Source organism: Bactrocera tryoni, chromosome 4, assembly GCF_016617805.1.
Source record: "Bactrocera tryoni isolate S06 chromosome 4, CSIRO_BtryS06_freeze2, whole genome shotgun sequence".
Taxonomy (NCBI): domain Eukaryota; kingdom Metazoa; phylum Arthropoda; class Insecta; order Diptera; family Tephritidae; genus Bactrocera; species Bactrocera tryoni.
Window position 1 is genome coordinate 79,047,109 of NC_052502.1, and position 17,455 is coordinate 79,064,563.

General features: G+C 40.5%; 2 protein-coding genes across 10 annotated transcripts in view; one reads left to right on the forward strand and one right to left on the reverse strand.

The window, feature by feature from the left end:
• Positions 1-13,486, forward strand: part of LOC120776117 (basement membrane-specific heparan sulfate proteoglycan core protein) — a 158,692-nt gene extending 145,206 nt beyond the window's left edge. For 2 of the 7 annotated variants that reach the window (XM_040106626.1, XM_040106628.1), the window contains 10 exons: positions 335-385; positions 1,598-2,074; positions 4,824-5,059; positions 5,123-5,389; positions 5,459-6,384; positions 6,441-6,858; positions 6,917-7,217; positions 7,281-7,697; positions 7,768-7,915; positions 8,069-9,490. In XM_040106626.1, the coding sequence (XP_039962560.1) occupies positions 335-385; positions 1,598-2,074; positions 4,824-5,059; positions 5,123-5,389; positions 5,459-6,384; positions 6,441-6,858; positions 6,917-7,217; positions 7,281-7,697; positions 7,768-7,915; positions 8,069-8,420 (3,593 nt within the window). In that variant the 3' untranslated portion in view covers positions 8,421-9,490. Of the gene's footprint in view, positions 1-334; positions 386-1,597; positions 2,075-4,823; positions 5,060-5,122; positions 5,390-5,458; positions 6,385-6,440; positions 6,859-6,916; positions 7,218-7,280; positions 7,698-7,767; positions 7,916-8,068; positions 9,491-12,587 lie in introns of those variants that run through there. The other 5 variants (XM_040106621.1, XM_040106622.1, XM_040106623.1 and 2 more) reach the window with 5 other exon arrangements.
• Positions 13,487-15,404: 1,918 nt separating this feature from the next.
• LOC120775099 (inositol-trisphosphate 3-kinase B-like) overlaps positions 15,405-17,455 on the reverse strand; it is a 28,278-nt gene continuing 26,227 nt past the window's right edge. For all 3 annotated transcript variants that reach the window (XM_040105110.1, XM_040105109.1, XM_040105111.1), the window contains exons 3-5: positions 17,101-17,369; positions 16,924-17,034; positions 15,405-16,774 (exon numbers count right to left, since the gene is read on the reverse strand). In XM_040105110.1, coding sequence (XP_039961044.1) covers positions 16,205-16,774; positions 16,924-17,034; positions 17,101-17,369 — 950 coding nt within the window. In that variant the 3' untranslated portion in view covers positions 15,405-16,204. The remainder of the gene's footprint in view (positions 16,775-16,923; positions 17,035-17,100; positions 17,370-17,455) is intronic.

Genomic DNA, 17,455 nt, shown 5'->3' on the forward strand with positions numbered 1-17,455 from the left:
CAAAAACAACATACAACGCCTCATTTCCACATACACACACACATCAACACATGTACACCAACTCGACAAACTTTCATCGTTCACCATGTCGCAACACAAACGACTTCATAAAACAAAAACAAAAACCAATGTCATCAAAACCAAAATCATCCGAATGCCAAAATCGCCACGAACCCATAAACGATAACGATAACAAAACCGCGTTTGGTCATGCTAACGGTATCGCCAACGGAACCTTTCGGAAACCCCCGAACGGTGCACGTGCACACCATACGACACACACGACGCCTCACACTCGCGCTTGCATATACTTGTATACGCATGGCGCTCACAGGAGGCTACAGCATAAGTGAGGTCCCTTGCGTCGTATTCTATATCTGTACAGGTGTGTGGAACAATAATTTAAATCCTAAAATTTACTTAGTTAGAAACCATATTGGCTAGTGGCTGTGCTCGTGTTTACCGAATAGTACTCGTAGTTGTAATAGCAAATGCAAAACGAAAACCAAAAGCAAAAGCAAAAAAGAGAACAATACTCGAAGTCTATTGTGAGTCACTGTCTAGTTTGGAAAATGTATGGTATTACTAATTTAGATCAATACGTAGTTAGTGAAGTAAAAAAAAATTGTAGTTGTCGTCAAAAAATATGAACGAACGAGCATAAAATTGTATATAATATGCCACGAAGTAAGAACAAAACGATGCATACAGCCCTGCCATTCCAATGTAATATAAATTCCTCTTTGGATTTGTGTTTTTTGTAGCTAGAATTTTTATGCGAATTTCTACATTATTTAAATATTCAACTCAAGCATTCCTCCTTTTGTAAAAACCAAAAAAAAACAAAAAACATTCGCCAGGAATTTAAAGGATCTCTAATGAAAAAATAAATATTTACTGGTTTTGTGTAACTCGCGTTCGGCTTAACGACAGATCAACGAAATAATTAATACATGCGATTTGACTAAACTTAACCGAAATTTAGGCTGAGCGCATAGTGAAGAGAGAATGGAAATACGTCCAATCGCGCTTGGTACTTACTTTCTTCCACCACTTGTTTCACGCCGCTTCAATGCTCGCTTCACTATGCGCCCAGTCTTAGAACACTTATTATTGAAATGCTGAACCATTAACATTAGTATTTACTATTAGATTTACTGTAAGCACTTGGCGTGAAGGCGTCCCTAAGCGGCGTGTCTCTTTTGATATTTGAAATTTAAAATGCAACTAAACCCGCTTAGCGGCGCGCTCACTGCCCCACTCAGTAGCCCGTAGTTTGTATGTATATGTAGCTGTAGTGTTGTAGTATATATTTGTTAAACGCGTAGTGTATTTGTTTAATTTTAGTACGGTTTCGTTCATTTGAATTCATTTTCGACATCCGACAGACATACTAGCCTAATGAAACTATTTTATTTTCATATTTTCTCACCTCTACCCCTTATATTGCGTACTCACCTGCCCCTCATGGCGCATCATCGACTGACTCTCTGACCAATCTTTTCACACTACTCGCGCTCTGCGCCTCATTTCCGCTCGCCACGTTGCCTTTTTGGTTGTTGAATGTCAACGCACCTACTATTTTTCAAACGCTAAGATTTCAAAGCACCCAAAGCGCTCGTCTCCAAACCGCCCACGCGCCTCTCCTACGCTTGCCAACCGAGCGACTTCAAGTGTGTCTCGCACCCGCACACCTGCATCAAGGCGGCGATGGTGTGTGACGGCATACACGATTGCACAGATCATTCGGACGAATTCAACTGCACGCCGCCACAGCCGCCTACCACATTGGCGACGGCCCAATCGCTGACGACGCCACCAGCAACACCACTGCCAGCGCCAATGAGTGCACCGCCCACGCACAAGCCGCTGGCAACGCAGAAGCCGGCGCAGAAGGCAACGCAGAAACCCTCACAGAAGCCCAGCTACAAGCGCTGGAAGAAGCGGCACAGCAGCCACAGCAGCCACAAGGAGCGCCGCAATAATCACACGCACACACACAAGCGCAAGCAGCGGTTGCGCCTGAAAAAACGACGCCATCTGCTGCCGACGTCCGCTTTCCGCCAACCACTTGGTTTGTTTTGAATTTTCTGTCCTTTTGTTTGGTTTTTGTTTTGTTGCGCACCTTGTTTTGGATTTTAACGCTGTATTGCTTTCGTACATGGATCAGGCGCACACAAACACCTGCCTTTTAAGTTTGAAACCCTCTCTCGGTTTTGCATTCACTTTGAGGTTAAGTTGCATCACAAACGAGCACACTGAACGCATGTGTAGAAACCGTTGTAGTCATTAACGAAAATTGTGGTTTAAACGTACACAAAACGGTATTTTTAAACACCGCAGGCCAAAGTAGAATGCACCCTCTGCAGCAACGTATTTTGAGTAGCAAAGCTTTGTAACTGTTGTGCCGCAAGTAAGCTTAAAGCGCGCCTAAAGCAAATGTACACTTAGTACACAGCACGCACTAACAATGCAAGCACGCAAAAGCGCCTTAAAGTGTATTTGTATAATTAGTGTAACCCTAACTCTTGGGACAGGAATTGGTGGCGAAGAACGCGTGAAAATAAAGCACTTAAAGTACGCTGGGAAACTCCCCTCGTGAAGTCGTATACGATCTACAACCGAAACACGCATACGCGCCTAAAATCATACTAACCAATAATTGCAAATTCAAAACCCCTGCCTTGAGTGACCTGCTGGTGAAGGCTACGTAAAAATGAAGTCAATCGAAATTGTTTGCGTTAATTTTTTTTTCAATTCGGCGGGCAGGACCGAATACTCTTTATACATATTTCGGCCCAAAATTATCAATATAGGCACATTTGGCGAACCCATTTCAGTCTACTAACATTGCTCATAATACCCCGTGCCCTGCACTCGCCAGTCGACATTAAACCGCACACGCTGCTCAAACTCGACGCGTTGTAATTATTTTGAATTCTTCTCTGCATTACGATTAAACCTGTCGGCGTTATAATATACCATACATTTGTAAATATTGCGCCTTTAGCCTTAAGTTGGAGGTTTTTTTCAGCAATACAAACCCGTTGTAAGTACCAAAGAGGCAAGCTAGAGCGCCTGGGCTGCACAGACAACATATAACAGTGAATTTCGAGCAAGAATATTCTAATAGGTAGTCGATAAAGTCTTTTCGTATTTCTAATCAAACTTCAACTTATTTTTTTATATGTGATTGGTAGCACTGGAGATATTGACAAAATACGAAAAGACTTTTTCAACTACCCAATATTATGCAACCCACGCGTTCTACTTGCAAAAATTATGCCGTTAAAGGCCTTACACTTATCTACGACTAGCTGTATGTATGTATGTATTTATGAATTGCAGTAGCACTAGTGTATGTATGTATATATGTATGTATGTATTAGTGTACTTATAAATTTATGAAACATAGTAGAGCTGATAAGTATACCGTTATGTATAGTTAGCAAGTAAATAGTATTTGCTCAAATGTATGTATGTATGTAGGTAGTTTGTGTGTATGTAAATACATGTAACTACACCACCGATCACCTTACGCACACACACATGCATGACATCACTTTATAGCGACTTTCAATTGCCTACATTGATCATGCACACACAGACACACACAGGCATGCCCACATTGTCATTTAGCGACACCAGACCATATATTTAGATATTTAGGCTTGCATGCTGTTCTATTTGGCTTTCTAACGTCATCCTTACTAAAAGAATGCAAATCCTTGAAACTCAAAAAAAAAAAAAAAAAAAATCCGTACCAAAATTTTGTGATTAAAATGCACTAACCGGTTTTTCGAAATTTATTTACTTTTTTCGTTTACAAAATTCTTTTATTTTTACAATTTGTGCAATCGGCATTTGTATGGTTTTTGAGTTGATTTATTTTTGACTTTTGTTTTCTCTTGCTTTTGTCCGATTATTTATTGTCTGTTACATTTGGCATTGGTAGTAGTTAATTCCCTCCAACTGTTCCTGATAATTCTACCCAACTGCAAAGATACACCACTCACCTTTTCTACACTCATTTGTAAACTTAGTATTTTGTATTACTTTGTTAGCTTAAAAAATGTTGAATTTATGTTGTGAACAAATTGATTTTTCCAAATTTTGCTAATCGTTGTATTTTCTCTACTTCTCCTCCTACAATCCACCACCAAACATTGCCACCGCCTAAATATTTCCTACCCCACCCTCCACCAAAAACTCCCATCCTACTACCACCACCACCATGCCCACCACCACCAAACGCTTGTCGATTAATCGCCTCGACTTCTGTTTGTCATCCATGTCGTTGCTACTTTGTGTGTTCGTTCAAAATGCAAAATCGAAAACAACTCAAAAATACGCGAAAATGCGCAAATACCGAAATTGGCCAACAACCTGAAATTATCGTCATCAAAATGTTATCGATAACACATCGTCAATCGCCTTACTCGTAACACGTCACACGTCCATCGCCAAACATATCGACTTGTAACTCATTTTGTAACTTAAAATCTCAAATGTCAACTAATTGCAAACAAAAACAAAAAAAAAATCAAACCAAAAACAAAAACAAAACTCATCACAAAAACAAAAAAACGCTGTTCATCAAATATAAAAACTATGTGCGTGTATGTGTTTGCGTGCTGCACTTGGTATGGCCTGTGAACTGACGTTGCACCCGCCAATGCATTCGTCTGAATGAATATTCGGTATGCTGGTTGGTCAATATTTCGATTTCGATCATTTTCACTATCGATAAATGCGCATGCATAAATCGATAAATTATCTGCAAAATGCAATATGCAATATGCGCTCGCACACAATAACAATAGCAGCGGCAGTGCCAACACTTCGTTTGCCCGCAATACCACAAGCATTACCGGAGCTTTCCACCCCACCTCCACTACAGCAGACCTTCCCACGTGACCGCAGTCTAAAGCTAGATCAACAGTCATCACAATTGCGCATCGGCGAGTCGACGGAGGTCGAGTGTTATTCCTCGGACAGCAGTTACACGGATGTCGTATGGGAACGTGCCGATGGCTCGCCACTACCACTAAACATACAGGTTAGTTGTCAATTGTCTTATCTCCTTATTATTCTCAACTTAACTTTCTGCTGGCAATTTTAGCAAATCGGTAATCGGCTCGTCATCTCTCATGTCTCCGCTTCCGACGCTGGTGACTACCGCTGCAAGTGCAAGACAGACGAGGGCGAGCTGTACACCACCAGCTACACGCTCGGCATCGAGGAGTGGCCGCACGAATGGAAACGTCCGAAGTTGGTACATGCCAATGTCGGTTCATCTGCCCAGCTGAACTGTGATGCGGAAGTGCCGGGCAGTTACCGTTGGTCACGCCAATACGGTCAAATGCAAGGTGATCGCGATCTGTACAACGTGAGTACTGGCTTTTACAGTCGATTATTGTCATACTTGCCATATATTATTGTTCCATTTCTCTTTTAGGAGCGCCTGGAATTACAAGATGTGCAGGCAAATGATGCCGGCACCTACATTTGCACATCAAGCACTCCAGATGGACAGTCCGTGGATTATCCCATCATCTTAGTAGTAACCGGCGCGATTCCGCGTTTCCATCAGGAACCCGTCAGCTACATGTCTTTCCCCACATTGCCCGAGTCATATATCAAATTCAACTTTGACATTACATTCCGCCCCGAGCAGCCCAACGGTCTGTTGCTGTTCAACGGTCAGAAGCGTGGTAGCGGCGACTACATTTCACTGTCGCTGAAGGATCGCTATCCTGAATTCCGTTTCGACTTCGACGGCAAACCAATGGTCATACGCTCCGAGCGTCCAGTTTCACTCAATGAGTGGCACACAGTGCGCGTGAATCGTTTCCGTCGTGATGGCTACATACAGGTTGACGATCAGCACCCAGTCGCTTTCCCCACACTTGCGCAAATCTCGCCATTAGATCTCATCGAAGATTTGTACATCGGCGGTGTGCCTAACTGGGACATGCTGCCACATGATGCAGTCGATCAGCAAGCTGGCTTCGTGGGCTGCATCAGTCGCCTTACTCTACAAGGAACTATCGTTGAGTTGATGAAGGAAGCGAAACTGAAGGAGGGTATCACCGCCTGCCGTCCATGCCAACAAAATCCTTGCGAGAATGGCGGAATCTGCCTTGAGAGTCAAACAGAAGTGGCGTACACCTGCATCTGTCAACAGGGCTGGACCGGACATAACTGTGGCGTCGAAGGCACACAATGTACCCCAGGTATTTGTGGCAGCGGACGTTGTGAAAATACCGAAACCGGCATGGAATGCCTCTGTCCGCTGAACAAGACTGGCGATCGTTGCCAGTATATTGAACATTTGAATGAGAACAGCTTGGCGTTCAAGCTTAACAGCTATGCTGCCTATCCGTAAGTTACACTGAGTTACCTTCAAAGATTTTATTTTATTGTACAATGACTTACAGGACACCACGGGCCTCCAAACTGAATGTGAAATTGAAGGTGAGACCTAATTCCTTACATGACGCAGTCCTGCTCTACGCCGCCGAATCTAAACTCCCCAGCGGCGACTTCATTGCTGTACTGCTGCGCGACAAACACGTGGAACTGATTATCAACACCGGCGCGCGTCTAAACCCTGTTCTGGTGCGATCACAGAATCCGTTACCAGTTAACAAATGGACCGAAATTGAGATATCACGTCGCTTCGGCGAAGGCATCCTACGTGTTGGCAACGAACCAGAGCAGCGAGCCAAGGCAACGAAGTTGGCGCGCATGTTGTACATAAAAACACCGCTGTACGTGGGCGGCTATGATCACGAAAACGTCAAACTAAACCGAGACGTGAACATTACGCAAGGCTTTGATGGCTGCATCTCAGGCGTAAGTGTCCATAACAATTTGTAGAATGTTCCTAAATAATATATTTACTGCATCATAGTTGTTCGAGGGTCAACGGCAAATCCACCTGATTGCCGATGTTATCGATGCAGCCAACATCCAGAACTGTGGCGAAATCAACGAGATCGATCAAAATGAGTCCTTCGACAACTTCGAACAGGATGCCACTAAACTCCAGCCAGCGACGGGCACAGAGAGCAAAGCACGAAGTGAGAAAGTAGACCAATTAGTAGATGCCTGCGCCAGCGACCCGTGCGAAAATGGCGGAAGCTGCAGTGTGCACGACAGCGAAGCCGTTTGTTCGTGTCCAGTTGGTTTCACCGGCATGCACTGTGAAGAACGTGAGTCGCAGAGCAACTCAATTGCGCTGCTTATACTAACCGCATTTATCTCTCATACTCTAGACATAAGCCTCGTATATGACGCCAACTTCCATGGCAACGGCTATCTGGAGATCAACCGTGATCAGTTCAACTCGGACGTCGAACAAAAATACTCATTCGCAGCGATGGTATTCTCCACAACCGATCCCAATGGCCTTCTGCTTTGGTGGGGCCAAAAGAAAGATGAGGAATATACCGGACAAGACTTCATGGCGTTAGCCATAGTTGATGGCACCGTTGAATTCTCATTCCGTCTCAACGGCGAGGAAACCGTCATACGCAATCCAGACAAGCGCATCGACGATGGCGGCCGCCACATTGTTTTGATTAAGCGAACGGACAACACTGCCGTACTCGAGTTGGATCACCTGTTGGATGCGGGCGAAACACGTCCGACCGGCAAGGATCAAATGAACCTACCGGGACATGTGTTCATTGGTAAGTGCAACAAGAAGAAATCATACATGCTTAAGTTTACTGATTACAATGTATTCGTGTCATTTTGCAGGTGGCACGCCGGACGTAGCCAAATTCACTGGCGGCCGCTACACCAAGAACTTCAACGGTTGCGTGCGCGTCGTGGAGGGTGAAGCGCGAGGCATCATACAATTAGGCACTGCGGCCATCAGCGGCCAAAATGTCGATACGTGTTCGCAGTAAGTTAAAACCACGATCTAGTTAGTACCTAGCAGCCTTAAGTTATGAGTTAAAAAGTTATTTAGAAGCTACTATGTGCATAATCATATATTTTAAGATAAGTGATTTGTATTCCCTCAACGCATGCTGCTCCGTTATGCCTGGAATTGCAGCAGTTGGAATCCGTCTAGTTTGGTTTACCACGAAATCGACTTTATAGACGCGCGCTTTGATCCGTCGCTCTTCGACGAGTTCGACCAACCGCCACCGGTGCACATACTCTACCCGCGCCCCACCAATAATCCATACTACCGCAACAGTGCACCGAACGCCTACTCCCAGACGAACAGTTTGCACTTGGAGTGCATCGTGCGGTGGAACGTCGTTTCGCTGCGCTGCTGCTGCTTGCCGCTAACCCTGACTATCACTCTGCTGGCGTATGTACACTCGTGTGCGCAAAATGTGTTGCCGCGCGGCAGTTTGCAGGCGCAGCGGCAGTACACACTTGGGAGTGGCTTGAAATAACGCCTTGAGCATGGTTGCTTAGACCTGGAAATACTCGCTGATGCCTATGCGCGACTACTCGTATAACAGTAAAGACTGCAGTTAATAATTCAAAAATGGCGGCGGTGATGAGCTTGCATCGATTTAGATCTTTAAGAAAGCATTTATAATGTCTGAGAGTTAAATTCAATGTGGTTTATATGTGCGCTTCTGTGGCTAGCCGAGACTAAATGCTAAATATAAACGTGTGTGGGGAATTTGTGCCTAAATAGCGAATAGAGCGAGCGGATCGAATATTTAGTTCAAGGCCTTGAGTTGGTCAAAACTCTATGTGCATGCATACATACATATACAGTATACATAATACTTATCTGCCATTATGCTAAAAGCTAATTTAGGAATAGATAAGGATTATAAACGATTCGAGACGCAAGGAGAGAGTGCGTGTCCTAAGATTATATGTGTGAAAGAGTTAGTTAGCTAATGTTTGCGCAAATGGATATTCATAGTGATATATTGTACATACAAACATACATACATACATATACAAATATAAAATATAGTATATAAAATATAGCATATAGTGTGAACTAAACTGTTGCATTATACCATCTATAAATACTCAAATATGCGATTATTAGCAAAAATTATGTATGTGCTAAAGGTTTCTATGAACAAATTATGAATTATATTCAAAAATAACTACAGCAATTTGTAAAAATATTAAATTATTAAAATTCGTCTCACAACTAAAACTATGGCTGATACAATACGTTTTGAATGGAACTAAAATTTTAATACTGGGTAGTCGAAAAAGCGTTTTCGTATTTCTTGGCATTCTTGGCATATGGTATGACACAATGTGATTGATAGCACTGGAGATAAACGACTGCAACAACTTCTATTGGCAAAATACGAAAAGACTTTTTCGACTACCCAATATAAAATGTGAAAATATTTGGATTTATTTTATTTTTTTAATTTTTTTTGTTAAATTGAAAAATAATTTCTTCACTTCAGATTTTTTTAAGACATAAATTCTATTTCTGTTTAACTTAAAAATATTTTCTCACCACTGTTTCGATTTCTATAAATATTGTATATTTTATATATATTTTTATATTTTTTTAATGATATTCCAAATATCAGAAAATTAAGCGAAAAATATCAAACTGCAAAATAAGAGTCAATTAAAAAATAAATAAGAAATACAAACATTTATAAATATGTAAATATGTTAGAAAAGAATATTGACGAAGTATTTAATATTAACGAAGAGACATGTCGACAGTATAAAATGCTTTCTGGCTTCTCGAAAATGCTTTGAAGATATTTAGCAGTTCGAAGTAGCTCAAAAAATGGCTTGAATTTAATGTACAACGGTAATAATAAAATCTAGCGTAATTTACTATGAAAATTTAATTAAAATATACAGTAATAGTTAAAAATATACATACGTGTATAAATGACAAACATATATACATATATGTGTACTATATATATAAACATTATATATACATATGCATAAATATAGCTTAAAATGTATGAAAAATGAAATTGGGAAATATGTATGTATGTGTTGTAGTTAATTATTGCATTAGCTCAATATTGTAATTACTTTGAAAGCATTACCATTTGATTATGCGCTGTGAAACAGATCAATAAAAAGCTAAGGTTAATTAGTTAGGCGAAAAGTGGGCGTTAGACAAGGCACTGGAGGTCCATTGAGGATATTTTTCACTTATTCCTTAAAAGCAATTAGATTGCAGAAATTTGTTGGGATGGAAAGCAAATGATACAGAAAATCTTCATTTTCTACATACAAGTATTGAAAATAGTAATTATTTTATGTTGAAATTTTTAGTAAAAATTATTTTATTATCATTCTTATTTCTATTATTATTATTATCATTATCATTATTATTATTATTATTATTATTAGAATTTATGTAATAATCGCCTTATAGTAATATAATTATTGCAATTATGTATTTTTTAAATATTACCGGAAGTTAATGTTATTATACACTCGCCACATGTTGCACAGAGTATAATAGCTTTGTTCATCTAACGTTTGTTTGTATAACCAACAACTAATCGAGATACATAGATATGGAGTTATATATACATATAGACTCTAAGGCTGCTTTCTCAATGTCTGGTTACCAGCCTTTCTGTCCAGTGAATGGAGTTGTCCGCTTAATAGATCGTCCATTTAATAGAGCTTTCAATGTATTTTTTTATTTTTTTATTGTTTTTATTATCCCAGCTTCTAAGTTGGTTCAAACTGAACACAGTGTGCTAAATTATGCTAAGACCGGTTCAGTAGTTTAGGAGTCCATCGCAGACAAACAACGTGGCTCGTCATTTTTATATATAAAGATGTATATAAATGATCAGCATAACGAGACAAGCTGAATTCCGAGTAACTGTTTGTTTGTCCATCCGTCCGTCCGCGCGGTAAGCTCACTGAACTTATTCATGAACATCAAATTTCTAACCAGAATGGCAGGGAAGAGCTTTAGAGGAGCAGATATCAAAACTGGTCAAGGAACGTGGCACCGCCTGCCTTTAGGTGAAAGTCTATGTCACAAGTTTAAAGCAAAGTTAGTGATTTATGTTACCTGCGAAAACCATCTTCCCATATAAAAACTCTTTAATTCCAACTGATTCTTTCACTTTGCAGTATATACGTATACTATAAATCAAACATCAATGAAGTAGTCAGAATAAAACTTTACACAACTAGTGCTCTTAAGGCACATCATTTACGCCCAATAATTTACGATATTGAAAGTTTTCAAGGACCCAGATACCAAATATGTGAGCCCCAGTGCAACTGGCTTGGCTGTTGTGAGGTGTGTTGTGTGAGGCCTAATATTAAAATTCGGGGACCTTATTTTTTGCTGACAGCGTGACTTTGTTCCAAACTTGCGTAAAATCCAGTTGTTACGTCCTTAGTCCCCATATATCTATTATAAATGTTTTCGAAAATTCGGGTGAATTTATACCGCATATATCGGCCTGTATGTAGGGAAGATATTTAGAGATATTCAGATATTTCCTAGCGCCCGTGTACCCTTTATAAAATAATTGGAATTTTTCATCTTTTGGTTGATGTTGTCCTCAAACAGGTTAGGTTAGGATCAAAAAGATCGCACATGGACTGCTATGTATAGTCCTTTATGATGCCATAGAAAGGAAGAACTCCTGTGATCGAATTATAAATTTGCAAAACGCTTAGTCGCCAATGCAAACTTGCACAGGCGTTTAATTTCCACTCCCGCCAGCTCGGAGGGATGTCCAAAGGTATGCGCACCCAAGTGCTTAAGTCTTGACCGCCCAAACGTGGGACAGTCAAGAAGGAAGTGTTGAGTTGTTTCCACCTCACCTTCTTCCATACAGCTTCGATAGATAACATCTGGGAGGATTCCCAATCTTACTACGTAGACGCCAATAGGGCAATGGCCCGTTAAAAGTCCCACTACTGGGGAGAGGCTAGCCTTACTGAGGGCAAAGAGATCACCTGATCTTTTAACATCGATCTTGGGCCAAAAGGCTTTTGCGACAACCCATGTACGGATTGTGTCCCAGCGCTGACCAAGCTTTCGCGTAGACCGCAAGAGGTTAAGGGAGTACCGATCCGCCCCCATTCTGCCAATGACGGCTCTAAGGTGCCTTGCCTCATATACCTCACATATTAAATGAAGCCCCTTTGATTCAGCTTATATCATCTATATCTTACTTGAGTTACTAGGTTGATCTCAAGTGTTGCTACGTCCTAGCTTATACATAATAATAAGATACCAAACTTAGTTGGAATTCATTCGATTTCTTCGAGCAAGACCTGTTGAATAGTTTCGCAACAGTTTTTAACATCAAATTCAGCAAACCTGAAAGTTTTTCCTCGCACTTGAACTTAACCGAACTAAACCCTTCCTTGCTGATTTTATTTTGTATTTTTTTGTAAATTTTTCTAAAAAAAAAAGTATGTTTTTATTATTATTACGATATTATTGATATGTGAAATATAATTTATTGCAAATTAAGTTTTTTTTATTTGAACTTAGTTTTAATTTTTTAATATAATAATATTTTTATTACGTTTTATTGCCTTTTTATTTATGAATTTACTCTCAAGTTTTCTCACCTTTTTCCTTTGATTTTTTCTCTTTCGCCCGATCACAGAACCGACGATGGCACCGAACCACCGGTCGTTTGAGCATAGTTTTTACCGTTATATATAATAAACATATTTTTTATAAATACGAATTGTTCTTAAGTTACAACAACAAATCACACACTCACACGAACCGGCAAACTGATGGATTTGAGCGCCAAACGGCACTTGGCACGAACAAACACGAGACCGCCGTGTGGCGCGTGCCGAGTGCCCACCAAGCGGTTTGCTGTGTTTCTCTATACTCGTTTTGTAATAAATCTTAACTTAAGCGCACTAATGACTTTACAACAAAGTTAATTGTAATGAAATAATGTGTCATATATTTTGCAATAATTTCTTATGCATAAGTTTAATAATTTTTAAATCGAAGAAGAAGAAGAAGCAAATGCGAATACGAAATTCCAAACACCAAAACGTCGACAACACTCAGAAACTGCCCTTTCGGAGATTTTTTCAGTAGCATTTAAACTAAAATTGTAGCAAATGTAAACAAACAAACCCACAACTAACGCCAGCACATGGCTCGAAACGAGACATAACGGTACATGATAGCGCAGGCAAACAGCTTGTCGCGTCGCTTTCCAGTTACCCAGTGTGTTGAGCAAGGATGCGCGGCCAGCGAAGCCAGTTTTCTTTCGAATTCAATGCTCAAATAGTTTCTTTAACTTCCAGTTCTCGAAGTGGAAGCAAAACAGCAAAGCCAGTCTAATATTAATGAATACTAACTAACTCACTAAAACATTTCTATGTAATGATTAATTTTTCTACTTATATTTGTATGTGAATCGAAAAAATTAAAGAAACAAAAACAAAAAGGGAAACCGTTATAATTATCGAAATGTGTATGGCAAATAATTGTATAAAGCGTTAATAAGTCAATAAATTATTAATACTAAAATGTTAATATGAATTATTATAAAAATGAACGACTAAAATAAACGAAAGAATGTTTGAAAATAAATACGAAGCTGCTTTTCATTCACCAATTGGCCAAATAACACGGCTTAATCGAAATGTTGCTATTCTACTCTCAATTTGAATTCAGAATTCAGAATTTCATGCAAAAAAATAATGTTGGACTCTTCTTTTTGCCTTTTTGAAGAGATTTTATTGCCAAAAAACATGAAAATGAGCCTTAAATATTGAACAGGTGTCCGTAAGCAGTTAAGTATTAAATTTGAAAATTTTATTTAAAAAATGTACGATATCGAAAAGTTTTGCACTTGGAGTAGATAGCAAAAGACCTGGAAATGTTCCCCCCACCTTATTTCAAGGCACTCACCTAAGAAACAAAGGCGTTTTAAGCATTATTTCGTAAAAAACCGTCGATTTGCAACACATTTTTAATTCTCTAAAATGTAGCGTAGTTCCAAATTAAAATTTTCTTAAATGAGATTATAGCCCATGCGATTCTGCAAATTTCCACATTTTTAGATTTTCTCTAGGACCTCTAGTTTAGAAGTTATTAGCGTTTTTCTATTTTGCGGTTGCTTGCTGCATGCTTCTGGTTGCCTGGTAGAAATCCTGGATTTTTGTGCCAAATTGAAATGCAATTTGTCTGCAGCCGGCAGCGGCAGCGGCAGCGGAGGCACCCAAAAACTTGCCGGTAGCCGTTGCATATGCAAAGGGGCAAATTTGAAATGGCGGAAGCGGACAAACAGGATGTATGCGGGACCGGAAATGGACATAGGGCGGAACCGGAAACGGAAAATAACGTTACCCAACTTCCGGTTTAAGAGTGTTTCCGGAAGTTGTAAACCGGAAACGGAAGTGGTGGAACGGAAGTGCCAATTTTACATATCCGGTTAAAGCCCGGAACGAAAATACAACATATCCGTCCACCGTTTCCTGTTTCGGCAATATGACAACATCCGGTACATGGTATATCCGGTAACCCAACTTCCTCTTGGCTATTTCCGTTTCCGGTTTGTTACTTCCGGAAACACTCTTAAACCGGAAGTTGGGTGACGTTATTTTCCGTTTCCGGTCCCGCCCTATTTCCATATCCGGTCCCGCATACATCCTGTTTGTCCGCTTCCGCCATTTCAAATTTGCCCCTTTGCTTATGCAACGGCAACCGGCAAGTTTTTGGGTGCCTCCGCTGCCGCTGCCGGCTGCAGAAAAATTGCATTTCAATTTGGCACAAAAATCCAGGATTTCTACCAGGCAACCAGAAGCATGCAGCAAGCAACCGCAGAATAGAAAAACGCTAATAACTTCTAAACTAGAGGTCCTAGAGAAAATCTAAAAATGTGGAAATTTGCAGAATCGCATGGGCTATAATCTCATTTAAGAAAATTTTAATTTGGAACTACGCTACATTTTAGAGAATTAAAAATGTGTTGCAAATCGACGGTTTTTTACGAAATAATGCTTAAAACGGCCTTTTCTCTTCAGTAAGTGCCCGTGAAATAAGGTGGGGGAACATTTCCAAGTGTTTTTCTATCTACTTCAAATCCAAAACTTCTCGATATTGGTAAATTTTCCAGTAAATTTTGATTTTTTAGCAGTCACTTTAAGCTCACAAAAACTCGTCATAAATTTTTTGGAATTGGATTTATTCAAAAACGATTTCGCAAAATTTTTGTATTTTTGTTTTAAAAAGGATTTGGCATTGTTTTCCCACACAAGAAGAGCTATTGGAGGTAGGCAAGGTAAGTGGTATTTGAATATGGTAAGTGGAAATAGAGAAGTCGGATATCACACATTACTTACCGGATATCCAACCCAACGCTGGCTTTAATAGCGGTTTTTATTGAGATACAAACTTTTGTTGTAACAGATGTTCTGAAAGTTGTTGTTGTAATTTAAGCACAAGCCAATTGTTTTGCAAACATTTTATTGAAAGTATTGCCTCGTCAAAAAGTTTTACAGTTATTTCTTAAACACAACAACAGTGATTGTGTGCGTACATATGTACTTATGTGTATGTGTGTGTGTGTGTATTGATAAGGCTAATGATGTGTGTGACATTTGAAAATGATAAAATACAAATACAAATAATAATCGTTTTGAGTGATCGAACGCTGTGCGCCGCCTTAATTTGTTGGTTACAGGATATGATAATACAGTTACATAACTACCGCAACGCATTTTGCCACTTCAAGCCGCTTGAAGTGTTTGTTGCATATACCGTTAAACTTAAATAGTGCAATAGCTCTAATTATCTACTGTCGAAGTCGCGAAATCAGCAAGGCTTCCATCAGATCGTGCCGCGCACGAATGCTGCGCCCTCGTGTTGAGCACTGTCGGTTGTTCTGTTGTCTAGCGCCCATCCTTGTTCCGCTCTCTCGTTTCCGCTACAAGTAGCTTTTTCTTAAAATTAGGTTTCTTGTAATTTCTGCTTATTTACTTAGTGGTACATATGTTTGTATGTATGTATGTAGGCTCATATAAAATACATGCATGTATGTATGTAACTCAATAAATTACTATGTGTTCAGTCTTGCGTGCTTACGAGTAATTCAATTTCCAGCTAAAAACTATTATTTTATTATCCATCATATTCACGGGGCTTCTAAGAGTCCTAGTGAATGGTTAAAGTGAAGCCATCGAGCGGCCTTCGACTTTTCATCAAAATCTGCAATGCGTGCAAAAGCCGTACAGCATCAAGAACGCTGGCTTAACGTGCCTCCTCGGAGCCGTCCACTGACTCTTTCTCCTCCGTTGTTTTTGCAGAGGCGCATAGGCTGGAAGACGGCTGATCCGCTGTTGAGCCGGTTTCGATAGGACTGTGCGTTGACTGAGTGTCTGCGACTGTAGCTACCTTTGCTGGCTTAATCGTCTCCAAGACCACTTCTCCTTCCCTCATCATGCTGCCGGACGCTGTGTCGTCGAGTGCCGATTCGCTCAAATTGCGTTTCGGCGACAACGAGGCCGACGAAGAGGCCGAAGATGGCGTTAGCGAAGTTTCAACGGCCATTTCTGCATCGAGTTCGGTGAAAATGTCGATTAAATTATTGATGCCAATCAAATAGCCGTCCTCATGATTGCCCACCGTCCAGGTGCTTCTGTGGTCGATTTTTTGGTTTTCGGGCAAGCCGACGGTCTTGGCAAAATCAATTAGCCACACGCTCGCGTGATAGTGGTCGTGCACGAACAGTAGCGAACTGCCTATAACTTCGTGTGTCTGAAAGAAGTCGGAGCATTCGAGTGTGGCGCGAATCGCCTGCAGACGATGTATGTAACGGGGCTGTAAGGCACAAAAGATTAATGCCAGTGTTATACATGTATTCTTCAGGAGTCTAATATTAAAGTAATTCGCTCAAAATGACTCAATTAGATTAGATTCGGAAAGCTATTGGGTAAAAGAGATGAGCTATTTTTGTTGACAACACTCACCATAGCATGTTGAAAACCATTGACGAACTCGCGAAAGGCTTGTTTGATTTGCTGGCGGGACTTCGTGGTCTTGAAATCCTTGGAGCTAGTGCCATCGCTTTTTTTAATGCCCTGCAAAAGAAAATTGTCTATTTTAGTACTCGTGAGTATGCTTAGCGCTGCAGCGGTCGCTCTCACCTCAATGCGAAAGCCCAGTGTCGCTGTGCTGGAGATCGTCTCGCGCCAGACCATATAACGTGGCTTAGTCACACCCTTCGCCTTGTGCTCCTCCTCACTGGGTGCATCCGGATCAATCTGTATCATTTTCTCATACATATCCTTGCGCAGCTTCGGCTTCTCCTTGGCTTTGGAAAGCTCTTCCTCGAGATAAGTGCGCACACCGACCTTGCAGTCCATAACACAGGGCTGATTGAAATCGCTCAGCAAGTCCTGCAGTTGCAAGTATACTGTAAACGAGAGATTTATATTCCTCATTAGACTGAATTTATATAACAGTTAAGAGTTGTTTTTACGGATATTCATACATACTGTA